This window comes from Odocoileus virginianus, chromosome 27, assembly GCF_023699985.2.
Source record: "Odocoileus virginianus isolate 20LAN1187 ecotype Illinois chromosome 27, Ovbor_1.2, whole genome shotgun sequence".
NCBI classification, from domain to species: Eukaryota; Metazoa; Chordata; class Mammalia; order Artiodactyla; family Cervidae; genus Odocoileus; species Odocoileus virginianus.
The window spans coordinates 35,597,784-35,622,023 of record NC_069700.1 but is presented as its reverse complement, the minus strand read 5'-3'; the positions used below and the strand labels follow the sequence as shown (position 1 = coordinate 35,622,023).

Genomic DNA, 24,240 nt, shown 5'->3' with positions numbered 1-24,240 from the left:
CTGCCTTGTTCTGAGATGAGTATCACCCCCACCAGTGGGGCAGGAGCTGGGGACAGATGCCCTGGACCTCCCTGGGAGGAAGAGTCTTTATATGTTTTATTGAAGTATAGTTGATTTATAATGTTATTAATTTCTGCTGTGCACCAAAATGATTCAGTTTTTTGTATGTATGTACATTCTTTTTATATATTTTTCTGTTATGGTTTATCACAAGATAGTAAATGTAGCTCCCTGTGCAATACAGTAGGACCTGTTGTTTATCCATTCTGTATTTAATAGTTTACCATATATTATCTGCATATATTATATAATATATTATCTACATATATTACATGTAATTATATTACATATAATGTAATATAATGTATAATATACATATACACATATTACATATAATATAATCTGCAACCCCGAATTCCCACGCCCTCCCTCCCCCACTCCCCCTCCCCCTGGCAACTGCAACTCTGTTCTGTCTGTGAGTCTGTTTGTGGTCCACAGGTAGGTTCCTTTGTGTTGGTCTAGTTTCCACATATAAGTGGAATTTGTCTGCTTGAGTTACTTCATTTAGTATGATAATCTCTATCTACATCCATCTATGGTGCTGCAAATGGCATTGTATCGTTCTTTTTTATGGCTGAGTAGTATTCTATCACACACACACACACACACACACACACACACACACACACATTTTCTTTATCCATTCCTCTATTGATGGACATTTAGGTTGCTTCTTTGTCTTGGCTGTTGTGAATAGTGCTGCTGTAAACATGGAGGCCCATGTATCTTTTTGAATTACAGTTTTGTCTGGGCGCATGCCTAGGGGTGGGATTGCTGGATCATATGTGCCTAGGAGTGGGACTGTTGGATCATATGTGCCTAGGAGTGGGATTGCTGGATCATATGTGCCTAGGAGTGGGATTGCTGGATCATATGGCAGCTCTATTTGTAGCTTTCTGAGCAACCTCCAGACTGTCCTCCACGGCGGCTGCACCAGCTTGCATTCCCGGGGGAGAGGAGTCTTGCTGCTTTGGTTGTAATGCCCCATGGAGTCCTGAACATCCGTGCGGGGCCTCCCCAGCGCTGGGGCTCATCTGGGGTGGCCCCTCACCCCTCTTGCCGAGAGGTTGGCCTCAGACCTGTCCTCACCCCATCCTCTCCCCTTCTCCAGTTCATCCTCAATGTCCGCCTGGATTACCGCATCTCCTACCTGCTGTCTGTCTTCAAGAAGGAGTTTGTGGAGGTGTTTCCCATGCAGGACAGTGGGGCCGATGGCACGGCCCCTGCCTTCGACTCCACCAGTGAGCCCCTGCCCCTCCCTGCACCCCAACTTCAGGCTGAGGCTGTGTGACTCGATGCACCACAAGGGGCTGCAGTCTGGGGCCACCTCTGGCCAGTGCCCAGCCCTGCCCTCGTTTCCCAGGCTGCGAGGGCCTTTTTCCTCCCCATTGTCCCACTTACTCGCCCCAGAGAGGGAGCAGGGTGGGGGGCATCCTCTCCAGTTCCTAAATGGGCAAACTAAGGCCCACGGGAGGCAGGGGCTTGCCCACGACCATCATCAGTGAGAGGCTGAGTCAGACCAGCTCCCCCAGCCAGGACCCCGCTTGCACCTGCAGGGCCGTGGGCCGCCCCATGGGCCCCTGCCCTGGGCGGTTCCGCCTCCACCCCCAGAGGCAGGCAGAGGGGCGGCCGCCCAGCCAGTGTGGGGGTGAGGGTGGTCTGGGCATCACCCTGCTCCCTCTGCCTGTGCTCCCCATTGTCCTGCATGTGGACAGCCTCCAGCCTCCATCTGCCCCCCCTTACTCCCCACAGCCGCCAACATGAACCTGGACCGCATTGGGGAGCAGGCGGAGGCCATGTTTGGAGTGGGGTGAGGCCGGGGTGAGGCGGGGGGTGTGGATGGGGTTGGGTGGGTGCTGAGGATGCAGGCTGGAGACCCTTCACTCCTCGGTTAATCTTCCTGCAGCCCCTGACCAGACCCTGGGGCGGAGGTCCCCGGCTTTGTGCTCTGACTCTCCCTCGCATGCCTAAACCCAGTGATACCAGGGCTCTTTGGGCCCTGGAGTCATTCTGGCCATCCCCCTGCCTCCACTCAGGGCAGTTTGTGCCTGTTTATTTGTCAGGACCTGGGCCAGGTAGCTGGAGGTGCATCCCTGTGTCCACAGCAGGGAGGCCAGGCTGCTCTTCAGAGGGGGTGGGCGTCACTCCAGGAGCTGGGGGCTCTTAACTATTTCTGTGCCATACCCTTGGTGTCTGGTGAGGCCTTTGGCTCCCTTCCCAGGATGGAGTTTTTATTTTTTTTAATTTTTGGCATGCTGTGCAGCTTACAGAATCTTAGTTCTACAACCAGTGATTGAACTCAGGCCCTCGGCAGTGAGAGCACAGAGTCCTAACCACTGAACCACCAGGGAATTCCTAGAGTAGCATTTTAAAATTCAGAATGTAATGCACATAGGATGATTATTACAAAGGAAATCAGTGGCATTGGGACGCAGTTATCAAAATATTGGAGAAAACAAATTTGAAGTGACAGTTATATATGTGCTTCTTTATTAACACATGAAATAACAACCCGCACCAGGGGTGTAATTAGTACCATTCCTTTGAAGTTGTGATGAATGTAAATGATATTTTGTAATTTCTGTAACAACTCTGAAGTGATGGGAAAACATCTGTGATTTTTTTATTGGTGACAAAGTCACAGGTACTGCTCATTTTTCTCACCGAAGGAAACACTACATTTTGGTGAAAAGAAAGATCAGCTTTCCCCCAATCTCTGTTCGCAGCCTGTGCCTCTTTCTGTGAATCCCTTGGGGGGTCTGTGGGTCCCATGTGAGGTGTCCTGGCCTCAGCTGCATCCCCGTGGAGCATCATGTGGACCTCAGGGGACACGGGGTTCCCCGAGGTGCTCACGGTGGTGGCTGTTTGCAAAGTCAGCGGGGGGACACGGTGCCCTGGCTGTCTGGCGGGTGGCAGGGAGCCTGCGTATCCCCCGACTGTCGCACCTGCCTGCCTCCCTCCCCGCTCCCACACCTCACACCTCCTCCCTCCCCGCAGGAAGACCAGCAGCATGCTGGAGGTGGATGACGAGGGCGGCCGCATGCTGCTGCGCGTGCTTATCCACCTCACCATGCACGACTACGCCCCGCTGGTCTCGGGGGCCCTGCAGCTGCTCTTCAAGCACTTCAGCCAGCGCCAGGAGGCCATGCACACCTTCAAGCAGGTGCGCCCCCCCTCCCCCGATGGAGCACCCAGCCCTCATGGAGGTGCTCCCCCATCCACCAATGGAGCACCCAGCCCTCGTGGAGGTGCTCCCTCCTCCCCTGATGGAGCACCCAGCCCTCAGGGAGGTGCTCCCCCCTCCCCTGATGGAGCACCCAGCCCTCATGGAGGTGCTCCCCCATCCACCGATGGAGTGCCCAGCCCTCGTGGAGGTGCTCCCCTTCCCCCGATGGAGCACCCAGCCCTCAGGGAGGTGCTCCCCCCTCCCCTGATGGAGCACCCAGCCCTCAGGGAGGTGCTCCCCCATCCACCGATGGAGCACCAAGCCCTCGTGGATGTGCTCCCTCCTTCCCCGATGGAGCACCCAGACCTCGGGGAGGAAGGCCTGAGGGGTCTTCCTGGGGGCCAGAAGGTCACACAGCCCTGGCCACACACAGCACTGGGTGGGGGGAAACAAGGATGGGGCAGCTTGAGATGCATCCCTGGGGGTTGGCCTTGCTGAGCTCCTTGCAGGTGACACCACCTGGAGTCTTGGCAGCTTTGATCTCAGCCTGACTCCAGGCCTTATGTCATGTCTTATGAGACAGCATATTATAGATTGCGAACTCTACCATGGGCACCTTTGCTATTTCGCATCGTGCCTGGCACAGAGTCACCTCTTACCAAGGGGATTGGCTTTGTCACTGTGATGTCACGCAGTCTTGACAGCTCCCAGCGAGAGGGAACTGGCGTTTAACAGGTGCGCCTGGTACCAGGCACTGAGCACCGGGCTTTCATTTATGGAATTCTCCAAGCAGCCTGACAGCGGGGTTTCGACTCTCATTCCCGCTTTACCGATGGGGGAAATTGATGCCTGGGGGAGCTTTCCTCCCTTACCCACTGACCCAGAGCAAGTGAGGTGGTGACGGAGTCAGGGCTCAGGTCCTACCACTTAGTGATGTCAGCATGCTTTGCTCTGCTGCCGTGTTCTGTTCTATGTGAACAGGTGACAGGCCACAGCAGCATGTGACATGAGCCAGTGAGTAACTGAAGCCAGGTGATGAGATAGCTTACCATCAGGGATGGAGGGAAGTCTGTGGCCAATCAGGGAAAGCTTCCTGGAGGCGGTGGACTTAGAGCAGAGCCATAAACACCAAGTCAGATCTGGCTCAGTGGAGAAGAGCAGGGATGGAGAGGAGAGGCCAGAGCAGAGAGGCCTGGACAGGGCAGGTGCTGGCGTCTCTACGAGGCCGTGGACCTGGGGGTGCCCACCTTACCAGGCACGCTCGTGGTCAACCTTCAGGTGCAGCTGCTGATCTCGGCCCAGGACGTGGAGAACTACAAGGTGATCAAGTCTGAGCTGGACCGACTGCGGACCATGGTGGAGAAGTCGGAGCTGTGGGTGGACAAGAAGGGCAGCGGCAAGGGCGAGGAGGTGGAGGCCGGCTCCGCTAAAGACAAGAAGGAGGTGCGTGGGGTGTGGGGGCCAGGGCAGGGCCCCGAGAGCTGGGCCTGGCTGACCCCGCTCCCCTGTCCCCCCAGCGACCCACAGACGAGGAGGGCTTTCTGCACCCGCCTGGGGAGAAGAGCAGTGAGAACTACCAGATCGTCAAGGGCGTGAGTCTGGGTCCTGGGGGTGGGTCTGTGGGCCCCCTGCCCCGGAGGCCCCATGCCGCCTCTCCCGCCTCCACTCCAGCTGGCTTGCAGGAAATCCTCCAGCGTTCCCTGAGTATTAAACACAGCCCTGCCAAGGTCCAGATGGAATTATTTTAAAGCTGAAGGAATTTAGTGAAATTCCACTTCACAGTCAAGTTGTTCTGTTGACTTTTGCAAGTGGAATTGGCTTTTCCGTGCTCGCAGCCTTGTCGCAACAATTGGGTTTGGTGGCTGCAGCCCCCTTCCCTCTTCCTGGCCCCGTGGTAGCCGTGGCTCCACTGTGGTTGGCCCCGGGGAAGCCTGAGGAAGTGGGCAGGGGCTCTGGGCTCACCCTCCCCGCCCCCCAGATCCTGGAGCGGCTGAACAAGATGTGTGGCGTGGGGGAACAGATGAGGAAGAAACAGCAGCGGCTGCTTAAGAACATGGACGCCCACAAGGTCATGCTGGACCTGCTGCAGATCCCCTACGACAAGGTGAGCCTGACCTCTGACCTCTGACTCCCCAGGGCTACTGCACTCTGAACCCGGACCCAACCCAAACCACACACTGACCCCAGATGCTGACCTGACCTGCCTCACCTGACCTTTTTACCTTTTTACCCACATAGCCAGACCCTTGAATCCAATCTTAGTATTCTTGACCTTTGACCTTCCACCCCTCATCCTGATCAACTTGGACCTTGAATTGACTCCAGCCTCACCCTGGTTCATGACCTTGACCCTAGCTTCTATTTCCCTCCCTGGGCTAATCCTCATCCTCCCAGCTTCATTTAAAAAAAAAAAATTTTTTTTTAAATTTATTTGGCTGTGCTGGGTCTTCATTGCTACATGGGCTTTTCTCTGGTTGCCGTGAGTGGGGGCGCTCTCTAGTAGTGCTGCTGTGGCCTCTCATTGCGGCGGCTTCTCTAGTGGCGCGCGGGCTCCAGGGTGCTCTGGCTTCACTAGCTGCAGCACAGGCTTTAGTGGCTGCGGCTCCCGGGCGCTAGGGCGCAGGCTCAGCAGTTGCGGAACACGGGCTTAGTTGCTCCTTGGCATGTGGTATCTTCCTGATCAGGGATCCAGCCTGTGTCTCCTGCATGGGCAGGTGAGTCACCAGGAAAGCCCAGTCTCAGCCTCACTTTAACCTCTGACCTTCAGCTTCGTTACCCTGACCTACGTTGACCCCAGCCTCTCCTTGACCCCTGACTTTTGAGTTTTCACCCTAGCCTTACCCTATTGTCCCCAAGCCCACCCTGGCCCCTCACTCCAAACATTGCCTCATCTCAACCATAGACCCCTTCCTATGACTCACTGTGATCTTGATCCGCCCCCAGGTTCGCCCCGACTCTTGACTCTGACACCCCCTCAGTGTTCACCTGACCTGACCCCTTAGCTTTGCTCCCTGACTCCAGCCTCATCTCAGCCTCTGACCCTCAGTTCCTCCCACCTCTCCGTCTCCTGACCCACCTTGAACCTGGCCACCTTGGGGTCCCAGTGCTGAGCCCTGACCCACCCCCACCTGGGCACCCTCTCCCCTCCTCTCTGCGTCCAGGGCGATGCCAAGATGATGGAGATCCTGCGCTACACACACCAGTTCCTGCAGAAGTTCTGTGCGGGGAATCCCGGCAACCAGGCCCTGCTGCACAAGCACCTGCACCTCTTCCTCACGCCGGGGGTGAGGGCATCGGGCCGGGGCGGCAGGCGGGGTGGGACCGCGAGACCCCCCTCTCTGACGGCCGCCCTACCTGCCTGCAGTTGCTGGAGGCGGAGACCATGCAGCACATCTTCCTGAACAACTACCAGCTCTGCTCCGAGATCGGGGAGCCCGTCCTGCAGCACTTCGTGCACCTGCTGGCCACGCACGGGCGCCACGTGCAGTACCTGGACTTCCTGCACACCGTCATCAAGGCCGAGGGCAAGTACGTCAAGAAGTGCCAGGACATGATCATGACCGAGGTGAGGGCGGCCAGGGTGTGCGGTGCGCGGATCACAGAGGGGCCCTGGGGTGCCGGGCTGCAGGGGACACGGGGATAGGACTGAGGACAGTGGGGCTGGTGGAGTAGAACTCGGGCTGTGGCCTAACAGAGCTGGGTCTGCGAGAGCTTAGGTGCCTGGTAGAATTCAGGTCAGAGGCCTGAGAGAACTCAGACACTCATTCCTTCATTTGTCGTTATTTATTTACAAATCATGAAGCACCTGCTGCATGCCAGGCACCGTGTACCTGTGGGGGAAACCACTCCAGTATGAGGTCCGCGGGCAGGAGCCGCAGCGGGGGCAGGTCACAGCATTTGTGCACATTGTCAGGGCCCCAATGTCAGGCACATAGTAGGTGCTCAGTAAAGAAATGAAGGCTGAAGGGCTGAGCCTAAATCTGGAACAGATATGCTGTCTGCCCTGGAGCATCTTACAGCCTGGGGAGGGGCAGGGAGAGGAAGGAGCAAACACCAAAGGGAGACGAGGAACTTAATCAGTGAGCCATGGAGTCCGGGAGTGCCGTGCGGTGTTCATTGCTGACTGCTATTATTATATTAACTGTGAAGAACAGAACTGCTGACACGAGAGGGATGCAGCATGTGCTCCTGGAGGGTTTAAATTACAGCGGTGGAAGCACAGGGGAGGACAGCATGAGTCAGGCTTGCAACGGGCTTCCTGGAGGAGGCGCCTCTGAGACAAGCCCAAGTGGGATTTCTTTCCTTAGGCGAGGAAGGAGGTCCTTCCTGGGTCTGGGGTTTGATGTCCCAGCTGATGGCAGAAGGTCTGAGTTATTAGCTTAGGGCTCCGAAGTCCAGGAAACCCCAGACACTCAGGCGGGGGAGGGTTTTCCTGCGTGTTGGGTGCAGGCCGGGCTCCGAGCTCCGGTCCTTCCCTGGGGAGGGCAGGTGAGGGCTGGGGCCCCGGGCCCGCTGGACCGAGGGGCCTGACATGCCCTCTTCCTGCCCACAGCTGACTAACGCAGGCGACGACGTGGTTGTGTTCTACAATGACAAGGCCTCGCTGGCCCACCTGCTGGACATGATGAAGGCCGCCCGGGACGGCGTGGAGGACCACAGCCCCCTCATGTACCACATCTCCCTGGTGGACCTGCTGGCTGCCTGTGCCGAGGGCAAGAATGTCTACACCGAGATCAAGTGTACGTCCCTGCTGCCCCTGGAGGATGTGGTGTCTGTGGTGACACACGAGGACTGCATCACCGAGGTGGGGCCCACATCCACATGGGGACGCGGCAGGCGGCCACGGGGATGCAAGTGTGGGGGAGCCAGGCCAGGGCAGCCCCTCGGTCTTGCTCGGGTGGGGGAAGGGACGGAGCTGGGAGGTGGGGAGACGGAGTGGGTGCTGGCAGAGGAGCCAGGGAAGGTCGGGCGGAAACATGGACAGTGAGAGCCTGGCCAGGGCTGGAGTTGGGTGGTGGGTGCTGCTGGCGCCCTGACCTCCCAGCCCTGCCTGCCCAGGTGAAAATAGCCTATGTGAATTTCGTGAACCACTGCTACGTGGACACAGAGGTAGAGATGAAGGAGATCTACACCAGCAACCACATCTGGACCCTCTTTGAGAACTTCACCCTGGACATGGCTCGGGTGTGTGCCTGTGGGAGCGTGGGCCCGAGCTGGCCCGTGGAGGGGGACCTGGCCACCTTTGTCATGGGGCGTGAGTGGAGAGGTCCCCAGGCATCGGTCTCTCCTACCCCAGGTTTGCAGTAAGCGTGAGAAGCGCCTGACCGATCCCACCCTGGAGAAATACGTGCTGACCGTCGTGCTGGACACCATCAATGCCTTCTTCAGCTCCCCGTTCTCTGAGAATAGCACCTCCCTGCAGGTGAGCGCCTGCTGCTGGCGGCTTCAGAGTTGGGAGTGGGGAAAGTCAGAATGTATATATTCACGTTTTCTTGCAATGCGTGAAGATGCAGCAGCAGGATATGCACGTGCATCAGTTATCAATGCTGTGTAACAAATTACCCCCAGATCACAAACATTTATTATCTCACAGTTTCTGTGGGTCAGGAATTACAGTGGGGACTGCCATAGATCAGGAATTCCTAGATGCGCTTGGGTCCCGGGGTGGCCAGGGACACCTGGCGGCCCTTGTGCACCAAAGACAAGGCGCGATGATACCATAGCGGCTGTGGAGCTGAAGCAGGGGGATCGGATGTGAAGAATCTTCCGAGTTGGCCTTGCTCCTCTGCAGAAGAGCTCTAGGCTGTGAGCAGGTGTTGGACTTGGATCTCTGAGAGTCACAGCCCCCCAGTCAATCCTCAGATTCGAGCCGGGTCACAGCCCCAGAGCCCCTTGAGGAAGGAAGGAGCCTGCTACCTAATTCATAAAGGAACTCCGGAAGGACATGCAGGAGACCAGTCAGAGGGCTGCCTGTAGGTAGAGGGGCTGAGGGTGGAGTAGGGATAGTGTGTCTTAGAGTAGAAAGAAAGCGCTGGGTCCCACCCTCCCAGCCAGGATGGGCTTGTTTGACACCTGGGTTTGGGCCCTCAGACCCCTCTGGGACTTAAGTGATATGTATCAGTTTTCCCCTTCTCTTATCAGCTATGGGGCAGAGCATGGGAGGGTGGAGTGAGAGGATCACAGGTGGGGGAAAGACTCCCTGAAGTAGTCCTCTTTTATTTTTATTTTATTATTTATTTTGGTTGTGCCATGTGACTTGAGGGATCTTAGTTCCCCAGTCAGGAATCAAACCCTGGCCTTGAGCAGTGAAAGCAAGGAGTCCTAACCACTGAACTGCCAGGGAATTCCTGAAGTGTTCTTTTCTATAACTTTTTGTTTAGAACCATGTAAATATTTCCCCCTTTCACAGCATTTAATTTATTGGAAATTTTTTTAAAGGAAGAAAAGAGTCAGCAATAGAGTTATAAGTCCAGGCCTGGACCGTGGGGAGTTCTCACAGGGCTGCCATGTACAGTTGGGCAGGTTGTGCACTGCTGAGAGGAAAGAGGGTGCCTTTTTCCAGCTGGCACAAAGGCCCATGGTAGCTACGGGTGGTCCTGTCCCCCTGCCCACACCCAGACTCGGTGAGCCTGGCCCCAGGGTGCAGGGCCGCCCAGGGGGGAGGGTGGCCGGGCTGCAGCAGCAGGCACACTGTCTCTTGCAGACGCACCAGACGATTGTGGTGCAGCTGCTGCAGTCCACTATGCGGCTGCTCGAGTGTCCGTGGCTGCAGCAGCAGCACAAGGGCTCCGTGGAGGCCTGCATCCGGACCCTCGCCATGGTGGGTGAGTGTCCCGGGGTGCTGGGCAGCCCCCGCACCGCCCCCCTCCCCTGCCTCCGCCCGGGGACGCCTGCCCTCCCAGTAAATACCTAACCCCCAAGTCTGTCGGTCCGCTGCTCCTAGGTGGTGCTCAGTAAGTCCTTCCTGGTGTCTGACTGGCATTGGGCAATCCAGAGAAGCTGTTTTCTGCTCTGAGTCAGTTCCCCAGAGGAGAGTGCTGGGGGATATCCCCAAGCAGAGTTTTTTGGGCTTACAAATGGTCTCAGGCAGGAGGGAGGCTGTAGGATGTTAAGGAGGTGGGTAGAGTGGAGGGGAGGGGTCCGCATGGAGCCAGGGTGGAAACAAGGAGGCAGGAACTCCCTCTTTTTATCCCCAAAAGGGAGGAGGGCACCTCGGTCCAACTGGGGACCAGTGTGGGGGCCCCAGCACCCTTGGCCCTTGCCCCCTTGAGCCTGGCCCTTCTGGCTGAACCCCTGCCAGCCCTCCAGCGCCCCGACCCGTCTCCCCTCAGCCAAGGGCCGGGCCATCTCGCTGCCCATGGACTTGGACGCCCACATCAGCTCGCTGCTCAGCAGTGGTGCCAGCTGTGTGGCTGCCGCCCAGAGGAATGCCTCCAACTACAAGACGGCCACGCGGGCCTTCCCCCGCGTCATGCCCACCGCCAACCAGTGGGACTACAAGAACATCATCGAGAAGCTGCAGGTGGGCGGGGGGCTGTGCTCGGGCTGCGTCCTTTCTGGACTGTCCACGCCCCGCCCCCCGGAGGGAGCTGGCTAGCTTGTCCCATCCTGGGGGCCACAAGGGGCAGGGGCCCCATTCCAGGGTTGGCACTCACCAAGGGGGCTGGGACGCCTCTCGCTTGAGATAGCACCTTCGTGTTTCTGTCTCACCCTGCACACTGTCTCACTGGCTTCCCGACGGGGCGTGGTGGGCTACTGTCTTCCTGTGAAGACTGAGGCCCAGGGAGGGCGAGGGGCTTGCCCAGGTCTGCACGGAGCTAGAGGAGGGGCTGGGGGAAATGCCAGGGTGTGCTGGGGGCTCTGAGCAGCCCGGCGTCCTGCTCTGTGCTGGGGGCTCCACGCGGCCTGGTGACCTGCTCTGTGTTGGGGGCTCCGCGGCCCAGGGCCCTCAGACGGGGGTGGTCAGTCTGTGGGCCCTTTGGTGCTGGGGTGAGGGGAATGACAGTCACGCCCCGGTCATCCCTTGGGCCTGGGCGAACTGCAGCTCGCCCAGCAGTGACCCCGCCTTGCCCACCGCAGGACATCATCACTGCCCTGGAGGAGCGGCTGAGGCCCCTGGTGCAGGCCGAGCTGTCCGTGCTGGTGGATGTCCTGCACTGGCCTGAGCTGCTCTTCCTGGAGGGCAGTGAGGCCTACCAGCGCTGCGAGAGTGGGGGCTTCCTGTCCAAGTGAGTGCGATGCTGGCCCAGGGCCTGGGGGTGAAGGGGCACAGTGGCCCACGTGGGGAAGGCCTGGGGGGTCGGGGGTCGGGGGCGGTGGCCGCGCGGGTGGTACAGGGCTGCCCCGATCACGGCCCCCTCCGCTGTGGCCAGGCTGATCCAGCACACCAAGGACCTCATGGAGTCGGAGGAGAAGCTGTGCGTCAAGGTGCTAAGGACGCTGCAGCAGATGCTGTTGAAGAAGACCAAGTACGGGGACCGGGTGAGTACCTGGGGGGCTGGGCGCCGGGTGTGCCTGGCCGCGGTGGGGTCAGGGCCAGGACCGCTGGGCTGGACGGTAAAGGGTGAGACAAGCAGCCGTGGGCCTCACTCTCTTCCCCACAGGGCAACCAGCTGCGCAAGATGCTGCTGCAGAATTACCTCCAGAACCGGAAGTCCAGCACAAGGGGGGACCTCCCGGACCCCATGGGCGCCGGTCAGTCCTGCGTCCCCGCTGCCAGGCCTCTGAGGGGCCAGTTCACCCCAGGCCCTTCCTTCCCCTCCCTCCACACTCCTCCCTAAGCGAGTTCCCCGCCTCCAGGCCTGGACCAGGACTGGTCGGCGATCGCAGCCACCCAGTGCCGGCTGGACAAGGAGGGGGCCACCAAGCTGGTGTGTGACCTCATTACCAGCACCAAGAACGAGAAGATCTTCCAGGAGAGCATCGGCCTGGCCATCCGCCTGCTGGATGGCGGCAACACCGAGATCCAGGTGTGTGGGGGCGGGGCTGCAGGGGGCTCGGAGGGCAGCGTGCCAGGTGCTGAGGCCCTGTGGGCGGGCATCCAGCCCCAGGGGACAGTGTGAGTCCGACTACTCCGCGGCTCTGCCTCCCGTGTCTGCTCTGTGTCACGTGGCTGTCTTCCATCCTACACCCCTGCCCTGCTCCATCCTGGGCCTGCTGCCCACCATCTCCGCCCCAATTACGTCCACCGTTCTTGCCCCTCAGTCTCTGCCCAGGCCTCCTTCCCTGCCCTCCCACATGTTCTTTAGCCTTTGGTATCCACCCAAAACCCTGCTTTCTCTAGAAGCCCTCTGCGATGGTCTTATCTCTGTTCATTTATTCCTTCATTCATTCTTCTGATAAGTCTGTGTTGAGTGAGTGCCTTCTGTGTGCCTGGCAGTGTTCTAGGCTCTAGAATAAGAGCCAGGACCTGTGTTCCCTTAGTTCTTGTATCCTAGTTTGGGGACAGCAGTCACTACCTGCAGTCCCCATGTAATACGGAGAGCATGCTGGACGGCGATAATGCAGGAAGGGGCTTTGGGAGTGCCGGGCAAGGGGAGGCTTAGGGGGAGTCATCGGGAAGGCCCCTGGGAGGGGAACATTTGAATGAGGACCTGGAAGTGAGGACGTGTAGGAGTGGGGCAGGGTGCAGGGGGCAGAGCAGGCTGCGGAAGCTGTGAAGGGGAAGTGGCTCCTGTGGCTGGCGGGGCTGGGGGAGGGGTGGTAGGCGCTGGGGTCAGGGAGGTGGCAGGTCATCACGTGGCCTCGTGGCCCCCATGGGCCTGGGCCTGCCTCTGGGGAGATGGGGTAGCTGCAGGATTTTGAGCAAAGGGACGTGACTTTGACTTCAGAGTGACCCCTCTGGCTGCTGTGTGGGGAACCAATGGGGGGCCAGAGCAGGTGCCAGTGGGCAGGAAGGTCATGCAGGCCTCCCGCATGGCGGTCGCTGGCCCTCCCCCTCTACCTCTGCTGGTCTTGACTATCTCCAGCCTGGCCTCAGGCACAGGGTGCCGGGGAGTCTCTGTCTCCCTGCCTTGACCCTGCAGCACAGGAAGGAGCCTCCCAGGACCTCACCCAGGCCCAGTGCTGAGGTGCCCTGTCCCTCCATCTCCCCGTTCACCCCAGAAATCCTTCTACAACCTGATGACGAGCGACAAGAAGTCAGAGCGCTTCTTCAAGGTGCTGCACGACCGCATGAAGCGGGCCCAGCAGGAGACCAAATCCACGGTGGCCGTCAACATGAGCGACCTGGGCAGCCAGCCCCGTGAGGACCGCGAGCAGGCAGACCCCACCTCCAAAGGTCAGGCTCAGGGGGGTGAATGATGGGCCCCAGGGATGCAGACTGGGGTGGGAGGCAAGGTGGGTGGGCCGAGTTGTGAGCGTGGGAACGGAGGGTGAGGGCGAGGGCCTGAGCGCTCCCAGCAGCGCCAGCCTCACCAGGCCTCACCCCGCAGGCCGCGTGGCCTCCTTCTCGATGCCCAGCTCCTCATCCCGCTATGCGTTGGGCCCCAGCCTGCTCCGGGGCCACGAGGTGGGCGAACGCGTGCAGAGTAACGAGATGGGCACATCTGTGCTCATCATGCAGCCCATACTGCGTTTTCTGCAGCTGCTGTGCGAGAACCACAACCGGGACCTGCAGGTGAGGCCCCGCCCCCACGTCACGCCCCGGGCTCCGCCCCGCCCCGGGCTCCGCCCCCCTGTGCCCCGCCCCTCCCCTACACCCGCCCCTCCCGCGCCCCGCCCACTTCACGCCCCGCCCCACCTCCCGAAACCTGCCCCTACTCTGCGCCCCGCGTCAGCCTGGGCATCACGGCATGTGGCTCCGAGGCCGGCGAGGCCCGCATCCCTGCCGCCCTCATGATCGTGGTCCCCAGGCGGGCCCTCCCTCCATGCTGAAGCGCCGCCACGCGCACCCCTCCCCACCCTCTGCAGAACTTCCTGCGCTGCCAGAACAATAAGACAAACTACAACCTGGTGTGCGAGACGCTGCAGTTCCTGGACATCATGTGCGGCAGCACCACGGGCGGCCTGGGGCTCCTGGGGCTCTACATCAACGAGGACAACGTGGGCCTCGTCATCCAGACCCTGGAGACCCTCACTGAGTACTGCCAGGGCCCCTGCCACGAGAACCAGGTGAGCCATGGGAGCCGCGTGTGGTTGCGCGGACGTGGGGGAGGACGGAGCAGGCCGGGCCGGGGCCAGTCCCAAGCCCTTGCAGCTGCCACGGGTTCTGAGAGGCCCAGGGCCCCGTGTCATCCCCACCCCTCCCTCCCACCAGACCTGCATCGTGACGCACGAGTCCAATGGCATAGACATCATCACCGCGCTGATTCTCAATGACATCAGCCCCCTATGCAAGTACCGTATGGACCTGGTGCTGCAACTCAAGGTGGGGCCCGGGGCAGCCCACGTGAGCATGCGTAGATGTGCCTGTGATGTGTGTGTTGAGTGTGTATGCTGGTATGTGATCTTAGCATTCTGTATGTGGGTGCCGTGTGGGTATCTGTGTGTAAGCATGGGTGATGTGCAGGTGTGTGATATACAGGTTTATTGTGCACACGAGTGCACGTGTGAGCAAACACGCTGCATGTACACTTGCTCTAGAAGCGGATACATGCTCTGGGTTTTTCTGAGGGCCTCCGTGTCCATATCTGCTACAGCAGGTGGGCGTGGGTGTGCTTACCACAGAGTGGGGGAAGGTGGGTTGGATACACAGCACCCTTCTCAGCAACCCCTGAGGGTCAGTGGGGAACAAGAAGGCCATGAGACTTGTGGGCAAAGAGACTGTTACAGAGTAGTCAGTGAAGGGGTTGGGGGCCCTCAGACTGTGGCCTGTCTCCCCACCCCAGGACAATGCCTCCAAGCTGCTCCTGGCTCTGATGGAGAGCCGGCACGACAGTGAAAACGCTGAGCGCATCCTCATCAGCCTGCGGCCCCAGGAGCTGGTGAGGCTGGGCTGGCGGTCAGGTGGGGCGGTGGGCCAGGTGGGTGTGCTGGGCTGGCGGTCAGGGCCCAGCCCTCCCTGCGCCCCAGGAAGAGGTCATTCAGCAGACTCTGCCCCGCCAGGTGGACGTCATCAAGAAGGCCTACCTGCAGGAAGAGGAGCGCGAGAACTCAGATGTGAGCCCCCGTGAAGTGGGCCACAACATCTACATCCTGGCGCTGCAGGTACCAGCCCCACCCCCCCGAGCCCTGGCAGGTGGACACGCCCCTCGACCACGCCCCATGACTCTGCTGCCCTCCCAGCTCTCCAGGCACAACAAGCAGCTGCAGCACCTGCTGAAGCCTGTGAAGCGCATCCAAGAGGAGGAGGCCGAGGGCATCTCTTCCATGGTGGGGGCCCAGAGGACAGGGCTGGGTGTGGGGCGTGGCTAATGCTGAGCCGGGGCGGGACTTACATTTAGGGGCGGGGTTAGGCGGGAGATTGGATGGGATAGTATCTGGGGGTGAGGCTAGGGCTTGAGGGTGGGGCTGAGGGCAAAGCGGAGACCTCAGAACCCGGCTGGAATCTGGAATGGGGGCGGGGCGGGGAAGGGGGTGCAGGCTGAGAACCCATGGGAGCAGCCCTGATCCGGATGTAACCGAACAGCAGAGCGGGGACAAGGCTGCAGCCTGATTCTGGGGCGGGTCTGGAAGCCTAGAGCAGGGCCTCAGGGTGCACCTGGGCAAGGTTGTGGAGGGCCCTGACTGTCCTGCAGGAGTCTCCTCTTTGGGGCTGGGTCAGGTCTAGCTGGGGGTCACTCACCGCGGTGTAGCTCAGGGCAGGCTCAGTCCCGAAGACGGGGGCTGCCAGGCCTGACCCGGGCACCCCCACCCCAGCTCAGCCTCAACAACAAGCAGCTGTCACAGATGCTCAAGTCCTCAGCCCCGGTGCAGGAGCAGGAGGAGGACCCGCTGGCCTACTATGAGAACCACACATCCCAGATAGAGGTGGGACCCGAAGGCCCCTGGCCGTAATGAGGGTGGGGCCGCGAGCGAGGGCGGGTCGTGGTGAGGGCCGCGCCGAGGCTGACCGGGGGCACTCTGTCCAGATCGTGCGGCAGGACCGCAGCATGGAGCAGATCGTGTTCCCCGTGCCTGGCATCTGCCAGTTCCTGACGGAGGAGACCAAGCACCGGCTCTTCACCACGACCGAGCAGGATGAGCAGGGCAGCAAAGTGAGCGACTTCTTCGACCAGTCCTCCTTTCTGCACAACGAGATGGAGTGGCAGCGCAAGCTCCGCAGTGAGGACCCGTGGGCGGGCGGGTGGGCGGGATGAACTGGGCTGGAGCTGCTCACTGATGCCCCTGACGCCTCCCTCACCTGCTGGTGAGGGCCCCACTGCCCCCTCTGCCAAGGAGGGCCCCGATCATGTTTTCCTCCTTGAGGCTGGTGGCCCCCCGCATGGGGTGGGCAGATGATATTAACCAAGGACTCCCCCTTCCCCTACCCCTGCCTCTCCCAGGCATGCCACTCATCTACTGGTTCTCCCGCCGCATGACCCTCTGGGGCAGCATCTCCTTCAACCTGGCAGTTTTTATCAACATCATTATTGCCTTTTTCTACCCCTATGTGGAGGGTGCATCCACAGGTGAGGACACAGGGCTGGCAGTCAGGGGGCCCTGAGTCTTCCATGCCCCCCTCCTCTGATGTGAGCAGGGGCTTGGGGCCAGCCAGGCTCCAAGGGAACTGGGTGCAGCGTGGGGAGCAATGCCCTCTGGGTTCTGCACCTTATCAGGGGGGCAGACAGGCCCATGCCCTCTGTAGACAGTGCACACACATGTAAGGCAGAGAACAGTTGGTAGCAGCAGCTGGAGGTGGTAGCAACACCTTCTCCAGATGCAAGTGTGATGGGCGGAGCCCTGCAGCCAGGGCTGCAGGGACTTACAGGGTTGACTTACAGGGAAGGCTCCTGGAAAGGGGGAGGCTTCTTGGGATCTGTGGGGTGGGTGGGCTTGAGTGAGCCGCCCTGTCTCTGCTCCCGGGCCCCCAGGAGTGCTGGGCTCCCCACTCATCTCGCTGCTCTTCTGGATCCTCATCTGCTTCTCCATCGCGGCCCTGTTCACCAAGCGCTACAGCATCCGCCCCCTCATCGTGGCACTCATCCTGCGCTCCATCTACTACCTGGGCATTGGGCCCACGCTCAACATCCTGGGTGCCCTTAACGTGAGTGCCAGAGGACACCAGCCCCCACCCCTCAGGGTTCATCATGCAGTCGGACCTGAAGCGGGCCTGCCTCCCACTGACCACTGCTCTGTCCCATCCCTCGGTCCCTGCACCGGGATCATTACAGACCCGAGGTTGGGACTACTCTGTGTCTCTTCCATCCTCCTGGACAACTCAGGGCAGCAGAGAGTTGGAGCCAGCCAGCCAGGAGCCACTTTGGAGCCCCAGCTTCAGGGCTGCTGGGTACCCGGTGTTGTGCACTGCCCAAAGGCACACTGAGGACATCAAAGATTTATGTGTTATGACAGTTTCCTGACAGATAGAAGTAAAATGCCTCAAGCAAGTGGGGGTATCTTTTCGTAACTTAATCATCATAAAGGCCAAGGGTGTTCTCTGACCTGTTCTCCTTTTCTTGCATCTTACTTTCTTTCTGGTGGCTCAAACGATGAAGAATCCGCCTGCAATGCAGGAGACCTGGGTTCGATCCCTGGGTCAGGAAACTCCCCTGGAGAAGGGAATGGCAACCCACTCTAGTATTCTTGCCTGGAGAATCCCATGGACAGAGGAGCTGGTGGTGGTCTACAGTCTATGGGGTTGCAAAGAGTCCGACACGACTGAGTGATTAACACTCACTTTTCACTTCTTCCTGAAGCTGGGGTCCCCCAGGGGCCTTCCACTATTCTAGTCTCAGAAGCATTTCAGGGAGCCATGTCTGCCATGCTGAGCAAGACCAGCTTGGACCCACTCTCCTGAAGACCTGCTCTGGGCCCGGCCCCAAGAGTGGGGGTTCAGGGTGGGAGCTGGGGTGCTGACCCCTGTGCCCTGCACTTGCCCACAGCTGACCAACAAGATCGTGTTCGTGGTGAGCTTCGTGGGCAACCGTGGCACCTTCATCCGGGGCTACAAGGCCATGGTCATGGACATGGAGTTCCTGTACCACGTGGGCTACATCCTGACGAGTGTCTTGGGCCTCTTCGCCCATGAGCTCTTCTACAGCATCCTGGTGAGGCCCGGGTGGGGGTGGGGCCGGGCAGGGAGGAGGGGCGGCTGGGGCTTCCTGCTGGTTGCTGGCAGTTCCCCAGGCCAGGCCTCTTGCTGCTGGGTTGGGAGGAGAGGATTTCCAGTGTCCTCGTCTGCTGAACCCAGCCTGGCCTTCAAAACCCTGATGGCTCCTCATGGTCCCGTCTCCCTTGTACAGTGGGGGTTCAAGCCTGGACTCTGGAGCCAGACCATCCGGGTTTGCATCCCAGTGTGGCCCCTTCTAACCTTGGGCAGGTTTCTTAACTGCCCGTGCCTCGGTTTCCCCATCTGTAAAATGGATCATTAACAGCACCTGTCTTCCAGAATAGTTGTGAGGAAGAAGTGAGCTGCCGCACGACAGTCTTGTAGAGTGTCCTCGCAGGTAGCGAGCGCGCTGTCTTTCTCCGGCTGCACTTGATGCTCATTCCACCCTCATGCTTTCCCCTGGGCCCCTTCTTCTTGGGCTTTAGGACTCCAGGCTCCCCAGAGATGTCTCCCGCGATGGGCCCGTGGGCCTGGTTCCACCCGCCTAAGCGCAGACCTCTCTGGGGGGACGTGGGACCCAGAGGGAAGCAGGCAGCCTGTGGGTCCAGCGGTGTCCTCATTTCTGCCCTGCAGCTCTTTGACCTCATCTACCGCGAAGAGACACTGTTCAACGTCATCAAGAGTGTGACCCGCAACGGCCGCTCCATCCTGCTGACTGCCCTGCTGGCCCTCATCCTGGTCTACCTCTTCTCCATCGTTGGCTTCCTCTTCCTCAAGGATGACTTCATCCTCGAGGTGGACCGGCTGCCCAGCAACCACTCCAGAGGTCTGGGGCGCCTGTCCCGGGCTGGGTGTGGGGACTAGAGGCCTGCACAAGCGGAGCGCTTATCCCGCCAGCCCTGCTGTTTCTCTTCTTGGGTTCTGGGTGGGGACTTAACTCACACCAACCTGCCTCCCTCTTCCCTGGGACAGACTGTAGGGGGTGGGCGTGGCTTGACTCACTCTGGTTTGCAGACCCTGTGGTTTAGGTTAAACTTGGTACTTGTGGGAGCTGCCCGTGTGCCAGGGTTGGGGATGCAGAGCCCCTTCCCTGTCCTTGCAGCGCAGCCTGGCAGGGGCAGGTACATGTAGACCCTTCACTGTAGCCTGACAGTGGGGAGCTGGTAGCATCAGGGCAGACTTCCTGGAGGAGGTGATGCTGGGGTCAGAACTAGGGATATGATGAGGCCAGGTCCTTGGACCTCCTGACCTCGACCCTGTCCCCTCCAGACAACCCTCTGGGGATGCCACATGGAGCTGCCACGTTTGTGAACACGTGCAGTGGGGACAACGTGGAGTGCGTCTCAGGCGTCTCCGTGCCTGAGGTCCTGGCAGGTGAGGGCAGTGTCTCAGGAGTCGGGTGCAGTGGGGGTGGAAGCACCTGGCCTGGCCGGGGTCTGAGCACGCGCCCCACTTGTAGAGGACGAGGAGCCGGACAGCACGGAGCGGGCCTGTGACACCCTGCTCATGTGCATCGTCACCGTCATGAACCACGGCCTGCGCAATGGCGGTGGTGTGGGGGACATCCTGCGCAAGCCCTCCAAAGACGTGAGTGCCCCGGCCCCGCCCCTGGCCACGGGGGCCGGCCCGCCCTCAGGTCGCAGCTAGCAGGGCAGCCCGGTCCACCCCCTTCACGTCCCCACCCCACTGTGTGCCCCCTGCTCCCTGGCAGTTACAGGGTAGCTGTGCTCATGGTGGATGCTCTGAGGGAAGACCTTGGCACCCAGCTTTCTCAGGCTGGGAAAGCCGTGAGTCAGACAGCGGGCGGGTCCCGGGCCGCAGGGCTCCGTATGGGGGGCTGGGCCCCAGCCTGCAGCCAGGGCGGCTGGGCGGGGAAGAGGCCTCGGGGTTTGGCCCAGCGTGTGCCGGCAGCCAGGATGACAGTCTGTCCCCAGTGGCACAAGGGTGAGAAGCTGCTCCTTAGCCAGGGGTCCCCTAGAATGAGTGAGATCACGTGTTCTGAGGGCAGCAGAGTTCAGAGCCACCCGCCCCCTCCCCAGCGGTCAGGGGTGGGCACAGCCGAGGCCTGGCCCCCACGCCAGACTCCTCCCCGAAGGCCTCTTTCTGGCCGCTGAGTCCCTGTCCACACACGTGGCCTCTGGCGGCGATTCTGGCTCTGTGCAGTGAGGCGGGTCCTCTCCACCGTCTTCGGGGCCTTTGCGCTCTTCTGGGAGCTGCTGGGCCCAGCCTTCCTGCCTCCCTCCCGTAGGAGTCTCTCTTCCCCGCCCGAGTGGTCTACGACCTCCTGTTCTTCTTCATCGTCATCATCATAGTGCTGAACCTCATCTTTGGGGTGATCATCGACACCTTTGCTGACTTGCGCAGCGAGAAGCAGAAGAAGGAAGAGATTCTCAAGACCACGTGCTTCATCTGCGGTGAGGCTGGGCTCCCGCCAGGAGGCCTCAGTCCATCCTTCCTCGGTCCCGTGGCCCCAGGGAGTCCTGCGTCGGGCCGGAGGCTTGGTGACTGTTCGCTTATCCCAGAACTGGGGGGAACAGAGCGCTGACCGAGTGTGGAGTCATCAAGGGCGCAGGAAGGGGCCTTGGAAACCCTTCCTTTAAATTCTGGGTCTCAGATGAGGAAACGAGCCTGGCCTCGGTCTGGGGCCTTTCTACCCCCACCAACCCGTATGAAGGGCAGGTCCTCTCCCGGCCCCTGTGGGTGAAGGAGCAGAGTCCCCTGTGGGACCAGGCCCCTCGTCAAGCCCTTCCCACGCCCCCGACCCTGGGGTCCCGGCGTCTGTAGGGTCCCCACGGCGCTGTGGCAGGGCAGAGGCTGCTGCTTTAAAAGGAAGCGACCTCAGTAGCCCAGAGCAGGCTGTTGCCCGCCCTCATCAGCACGTTCAGCCCGAGAACAGTGCCCCCGCTGCGTCAGGAGGCCCTGCCCGCCCACCGGGGCTCTCGGAGGCGGCGAGCCCGCCTTCACTGCCGCCCTCTGCCTCCCCAGGTCTGGAGAGGGACAAGTTTGACAACAAGACCGTGTCGTTTGAGGAGCACATCAAGTTTGAGCACAACATGTGGAACTATCTGTACTTCATCGTGCTGGTCCGAGTGAAGAACAAGACCGACTACACGGGCCCGGAGAGCTACGTGGCCCAGATGATCAAGGTGAGGGCTTGGGGGGTGAGGGGCGGGGTGGGGATGGCTGTGGGCCCTCGTTCAGAGGCAGCAGGGGGCGGGGAGCAGCTGGAGCTGGCTAGTCCGGAGCCCCCCAACAACCCCTCTGTGCTGCAGAGGGGGTTCTCTGGAAAAAGCCCCCCGAGGGTGCAGGTGGCGTCTGGGGCCTGTGGACGCCCGGTGCCAGGTGACCCTGCTTGTGGCCCTTTCTGAGGGCCCTTTTCTGTCGGGTGCGAGAGGGAGGGCGGCTTCCTGAAGCCTGGGTGGTCGCAGGCCTCGAGGGCGCCTGGATGAACTTCACACGGTCAGATGCAGGAGGCTCACCCATTACTCCTGTTCAGTGTAGTCGTGAGTGAAGGTCTGGAGGGTGAAGTCCACCGGCCGTCAGGCAGGGCGTGTGCAGATTGCCGCACACAGTGTGCGTGCTCCAGCCGAATCCGTCTCTGCGACCCCACGGACTGCAGCCCCCCAGGCCCCTCTGTCCGTGGGATTCTCCAGGCAAGAACACTGGAGTGGGTTGCCATGCCCACCTCCAGGGGATCTTCCCGACCCGGGGATCGAACCCACGCCTCTTTAGGTCTCCTATATTGGCAGGTGGGTTCTTTACCCCCGGTGCCACCTGGGGAGCCCACACAGCTGAGGTTGCAGCCTCTAAAAGGAAAGAAAACAACTCGGGAGGGGCTTCTCTGTATGTGTTTTGAGCCTGTATTTGGACTGGTCTTGAGTGCAGGTGTGTCTGTTGGCCTGAGAATTCAGCTTGCAACTGGTGCCCCCCCAACTCTGCCTCTTAGTCTTGGGAAGTGCGGCTTCGCCTGAGTTCAGATGCCACTGCCCCCCGCAGAGCCTGCCCCTCAATGTGCCATGTGCCTGACTCGCGCCTTCCTGGGGTGTGGGGCCCGCTGGCGGGGCGGGGTGGGGTGGGGCGGGAGGAAGGAAGGAAGGAGCGATGGGCCTGACCCCCGCCTCGCAGGGCGTGAGGAGTAAACATGATCCTAGCCATACTGCAGGAGACACAGGCTGGCGGAAGTCGGCCTGTCTCAGCGCGTGCCCCGCCCGCACAGGGTCACTCTGGCCCCGGGGGCAGGACCCGGGTCAATTCAGGTTTTCCCAAGACAAGTCCCTGGGGAGTAATTTGGCCCCGGGTGTGGCAGCAGGCTTTCCCCACATGACTGCTTTTCTAGAGGCCTTCTTGGGCTGGGCGTTTACCCCACGGGGATGTTTTTCAGAACAAGAACCTGGACTGGTTCCCCCGGATGCGGGCCATGTCCCTGGTGAGCAGTGAGGGGGAGGGGGAGCAGAACGAGATCCGCATCCTCCAGGACAAGCTCAGCGCCACCATGAAGCTGGTGTCCCACCTCACCGCCCAGCTCAGTGAGCTCAAGGAGCAGGTGCGCCCCCCGTCCTGGCCCTGCTGGCAGCCCCCGCTGTGCCTGAGGCCCCAGCCTGCCTGCCTGGGGGCGGGGAGGGGGGTGGGGCCTTTCTGCTTCCTCTGCCCCCTTCCTGCTGCTCCTGCCTCTTGGGTCTGGGGTGGGAGGAGGGGAGACGAGAGGGAGGCGGCCCCTCCCCCATGCCCCGAAGGGCAGTCCGGCCGGGCTGAGCGCGACCTCGTGCAGGTGTGGGGCCCCCTCGTGCGCCCCCTCGGCTCCAACCTTGCAGCTGCTAGACTCTGGCCCAGGCGCTGACGGGTGATGGGGAAGTCAGGGCCTCCTTCCGCTTCTCAACACCCGCTCTTGCCCAGAGCGTCCTCTGCGCCATCTGGCAGTGACTAAATACGGTCAGGCGGCCCCTCTTTTAGGTAGGCCGCTCTTCCAGTTGCACCAGATCAGTGGTTTATGACGCGCTAATTGAGGACCAGGGTTTGGGGTTGACGGCCCTGCAGCAAGGGACGTGGGGAGGGTGGGCTCTGGGCGGCCTGACCTGACCGCTGGCGTCTGTTTAAACCCAGATGACGGAGCAGAGGAAACGCAGGCAACGCCTGGGCTTCGTGGATGTGCAGAACTGCATGAGCCGCTGAGCCGCCGCAGGAGGCCCGCCGGCCGCATGGACACCGGCCACCCCTTCAGGCTAGGCGCCCACCCAGCCGCCAGAACCCATTTGGCCAGACCCCCCAGGCCAGCCTGGAGGGGAAGCTACAGAGCGGACAGCCCTGCCCAGACCGAGCCCCTAGAAGACTCAAACTCGCTGGGCCTCGCTCACCTTAGTGCCTTAGAGGAAGTCTGTCCTCGCACAGGACTGTTGCTTGGTCCCTTAAAGCAGTAACTGACATCGCTTCGTATTCCTCCTGGTGGGTGATCAGGAGTGGGGTCTCCTCTGTACTCCAGGCACTACGTTTTGGTCATTGCCGCCTCTGGCGGGGCGCAGTGATGCTCTTGCTAGTGATTTTAGGGCTTTGTTATTTAACTTATTCATGGTGCCTGCTCAGCCCTGCCCCGGGCTGCGCCCCTCCCCCGGGCCCCAGACCTGCTGTAGACCGTGTAGACCTCAGTGTCCGAGGCCGGGCCAGCGTTGCTGGCAGCCCTGGGAGGACGGGAGACCGCAGCAAGGAGCCTTGCTCCTCCTGGGGGCAGGCACACGCCCAGGGGATGGGCTGGAGCGTGTCAGGAGGGGCTGGTTTTCACTGCCTGTTTGCTCCTTTTGGTGTAATGTTTTACAAATCCTTTGGCCCGAGAACTAATATGTTAATTGCCTTAAATAAATTAATAAACCTAGTCCATTAGAAAAGGATGCTG

The 24,240-nt window shown here is 60.4% G+C and overlaps 1 protein-coding gene across 2 annotated transcripts in view; it reads left to right on the top strand.

The window, feature by feature from the left end:
* Positions 1 to 24,235, top strand: part of ITPR3 (inositol 1,4,5-trisphosphate receptor type 3) — a 67,562-nt gene extending 43,327 nt beyond the window's left edge. The window contains exons 23-58 of one of the 2 annotated variants that reach the window (XM_070456596.1): positions 1,172 to 1,301; positions 1,813 to 1,870; positions 3,058 to 3,223; positions 4,505 to 4,669; positions 4,744 to 4,818; positions 5,205 to 5,330; positions 6,388 to 6,510; positions 6,591 to 6,791; positions 7,779 to 8,030; positions 8,285 to 8,410; positions 8,523 to 8,648; positions 9,930 to 10,050; positions 10,558 to 10,748; positions 11,306 to 11,454; positions 11,599 to 11,707; positions 11,830 to 11,920; positions 12,026 to 12,195; positions 13,331 to 13,505; positions 13,660 to 13,844; positions 14,138 to 14,338; positions 14,484 to 14,594; positions 15,055 to 15,150; positions 15,272 to 15,373; positions 15,452 to 15,538; positions 16,025 to 16,135; positions 16,237 to 16,429; positions 16,651 to 16,776; positions 17,179 to 17,351; positions 18,190 to 18,354; positions 18,990 to 19,182; positions 19,626 to 19,730; positions 19,816 to 19,943; positions 20,605 to 20,770; positions 21,342 to 21,502; positions 22,738 to 22,899; positions 23,457 to 24,235. In XM_070456596.1, the coding sequence (XP_070312697.1) occupies positions 1,172 to 1,301; positions 1,813 to 1,870; positions 3,058 to 3,223; positions 4,505 to 4,669; positions 4,744 to 4,818; positions 5,205 to 5,330; positions 6,388 to 6,510; positions 6,591 to 6,791; positions 7,779 to 8,030; positions 8,285 to 8,410; positions 8,523 to 8,648; positions 9,930 to 10,050; positions 10,558 to 10,748; positions 11,306 to 11,454; positions 11,599 to 11,707; positions 11,830 to 11,920; positions 12,026 to 12,195; positions 13,331 to 13,505; positions 13,660 to 13,844; positions 14,138 to 14,338; positions 14,484 to 14,594; positions 15,055 to 15,150; positions 15,272 to 15,373; positions 15,452 to 15,538; positions 16,025 to 16,135; positions 16,237 to 16,429; positions 16,651 to 16,776; positions 17,179 to 17,351; positions 18,190 to 18,354; positions 18,990 to 19,182; positions 19,626 to 19,730; positions 19,816 to 19,943; positions 20,605 to 20,770; positions 21,342 to 21,502; positions 22,738 to 22,899; positions 23,457 to 23,525 (5,088 nt within the window). In that variant the 3' untranslated portion in view covers positions 23,526 to 24,235. Of the gene's footprint in view, positions 1 to 1,171; positions 1,302 to 1,812; positions 1,871 to 3,057; positions 3,224 to 4,504; positions 4,670 to 4,743; positions 4,819 to 5,204; positions 5,331 to 6,387; positions 6,511 to 6,590; positions 6,792 to 7,778; positions 8,031 to 8,284; positions 8,411 to 8,522; positions 8,649 to 9,929; positions 10,051 to 10,557; positions 10,749 to 11,305; positions 11,455 to 11,598; positions 11,708 to 11,829; positions 11,921 to 12,025; positions 12,196 to 13,330; positions 13,506 to 13,659; positions 13,845 to 14,137; positions 14,339 to 14,483; positions 14,595 to 15,054; positions 15,151 to 15,271; positions 15,374 to 15,451; positions 15,539 to 16,024; positions 16,136 to 16,236; positions 16,430 to 16,650; positions 16,777 to 17,178; positions 17,352 to 18,189; positions 18,355 to 18,989; positions 19,183 to 19,625; positions 19,731 to 19,815; positions 19,944 to 20,604; positions 20,771 to 21,341; positions 21,503 to 22,737; positions 22,900 to 23,456 lie in introns of those variants that run through there. The other variant, XM_070456597.1, reaches the window with a different exon arrangement.
* The last annotated feature ends 5 nt before the right edge of the window (positions 24,236 to 24,240 follow it).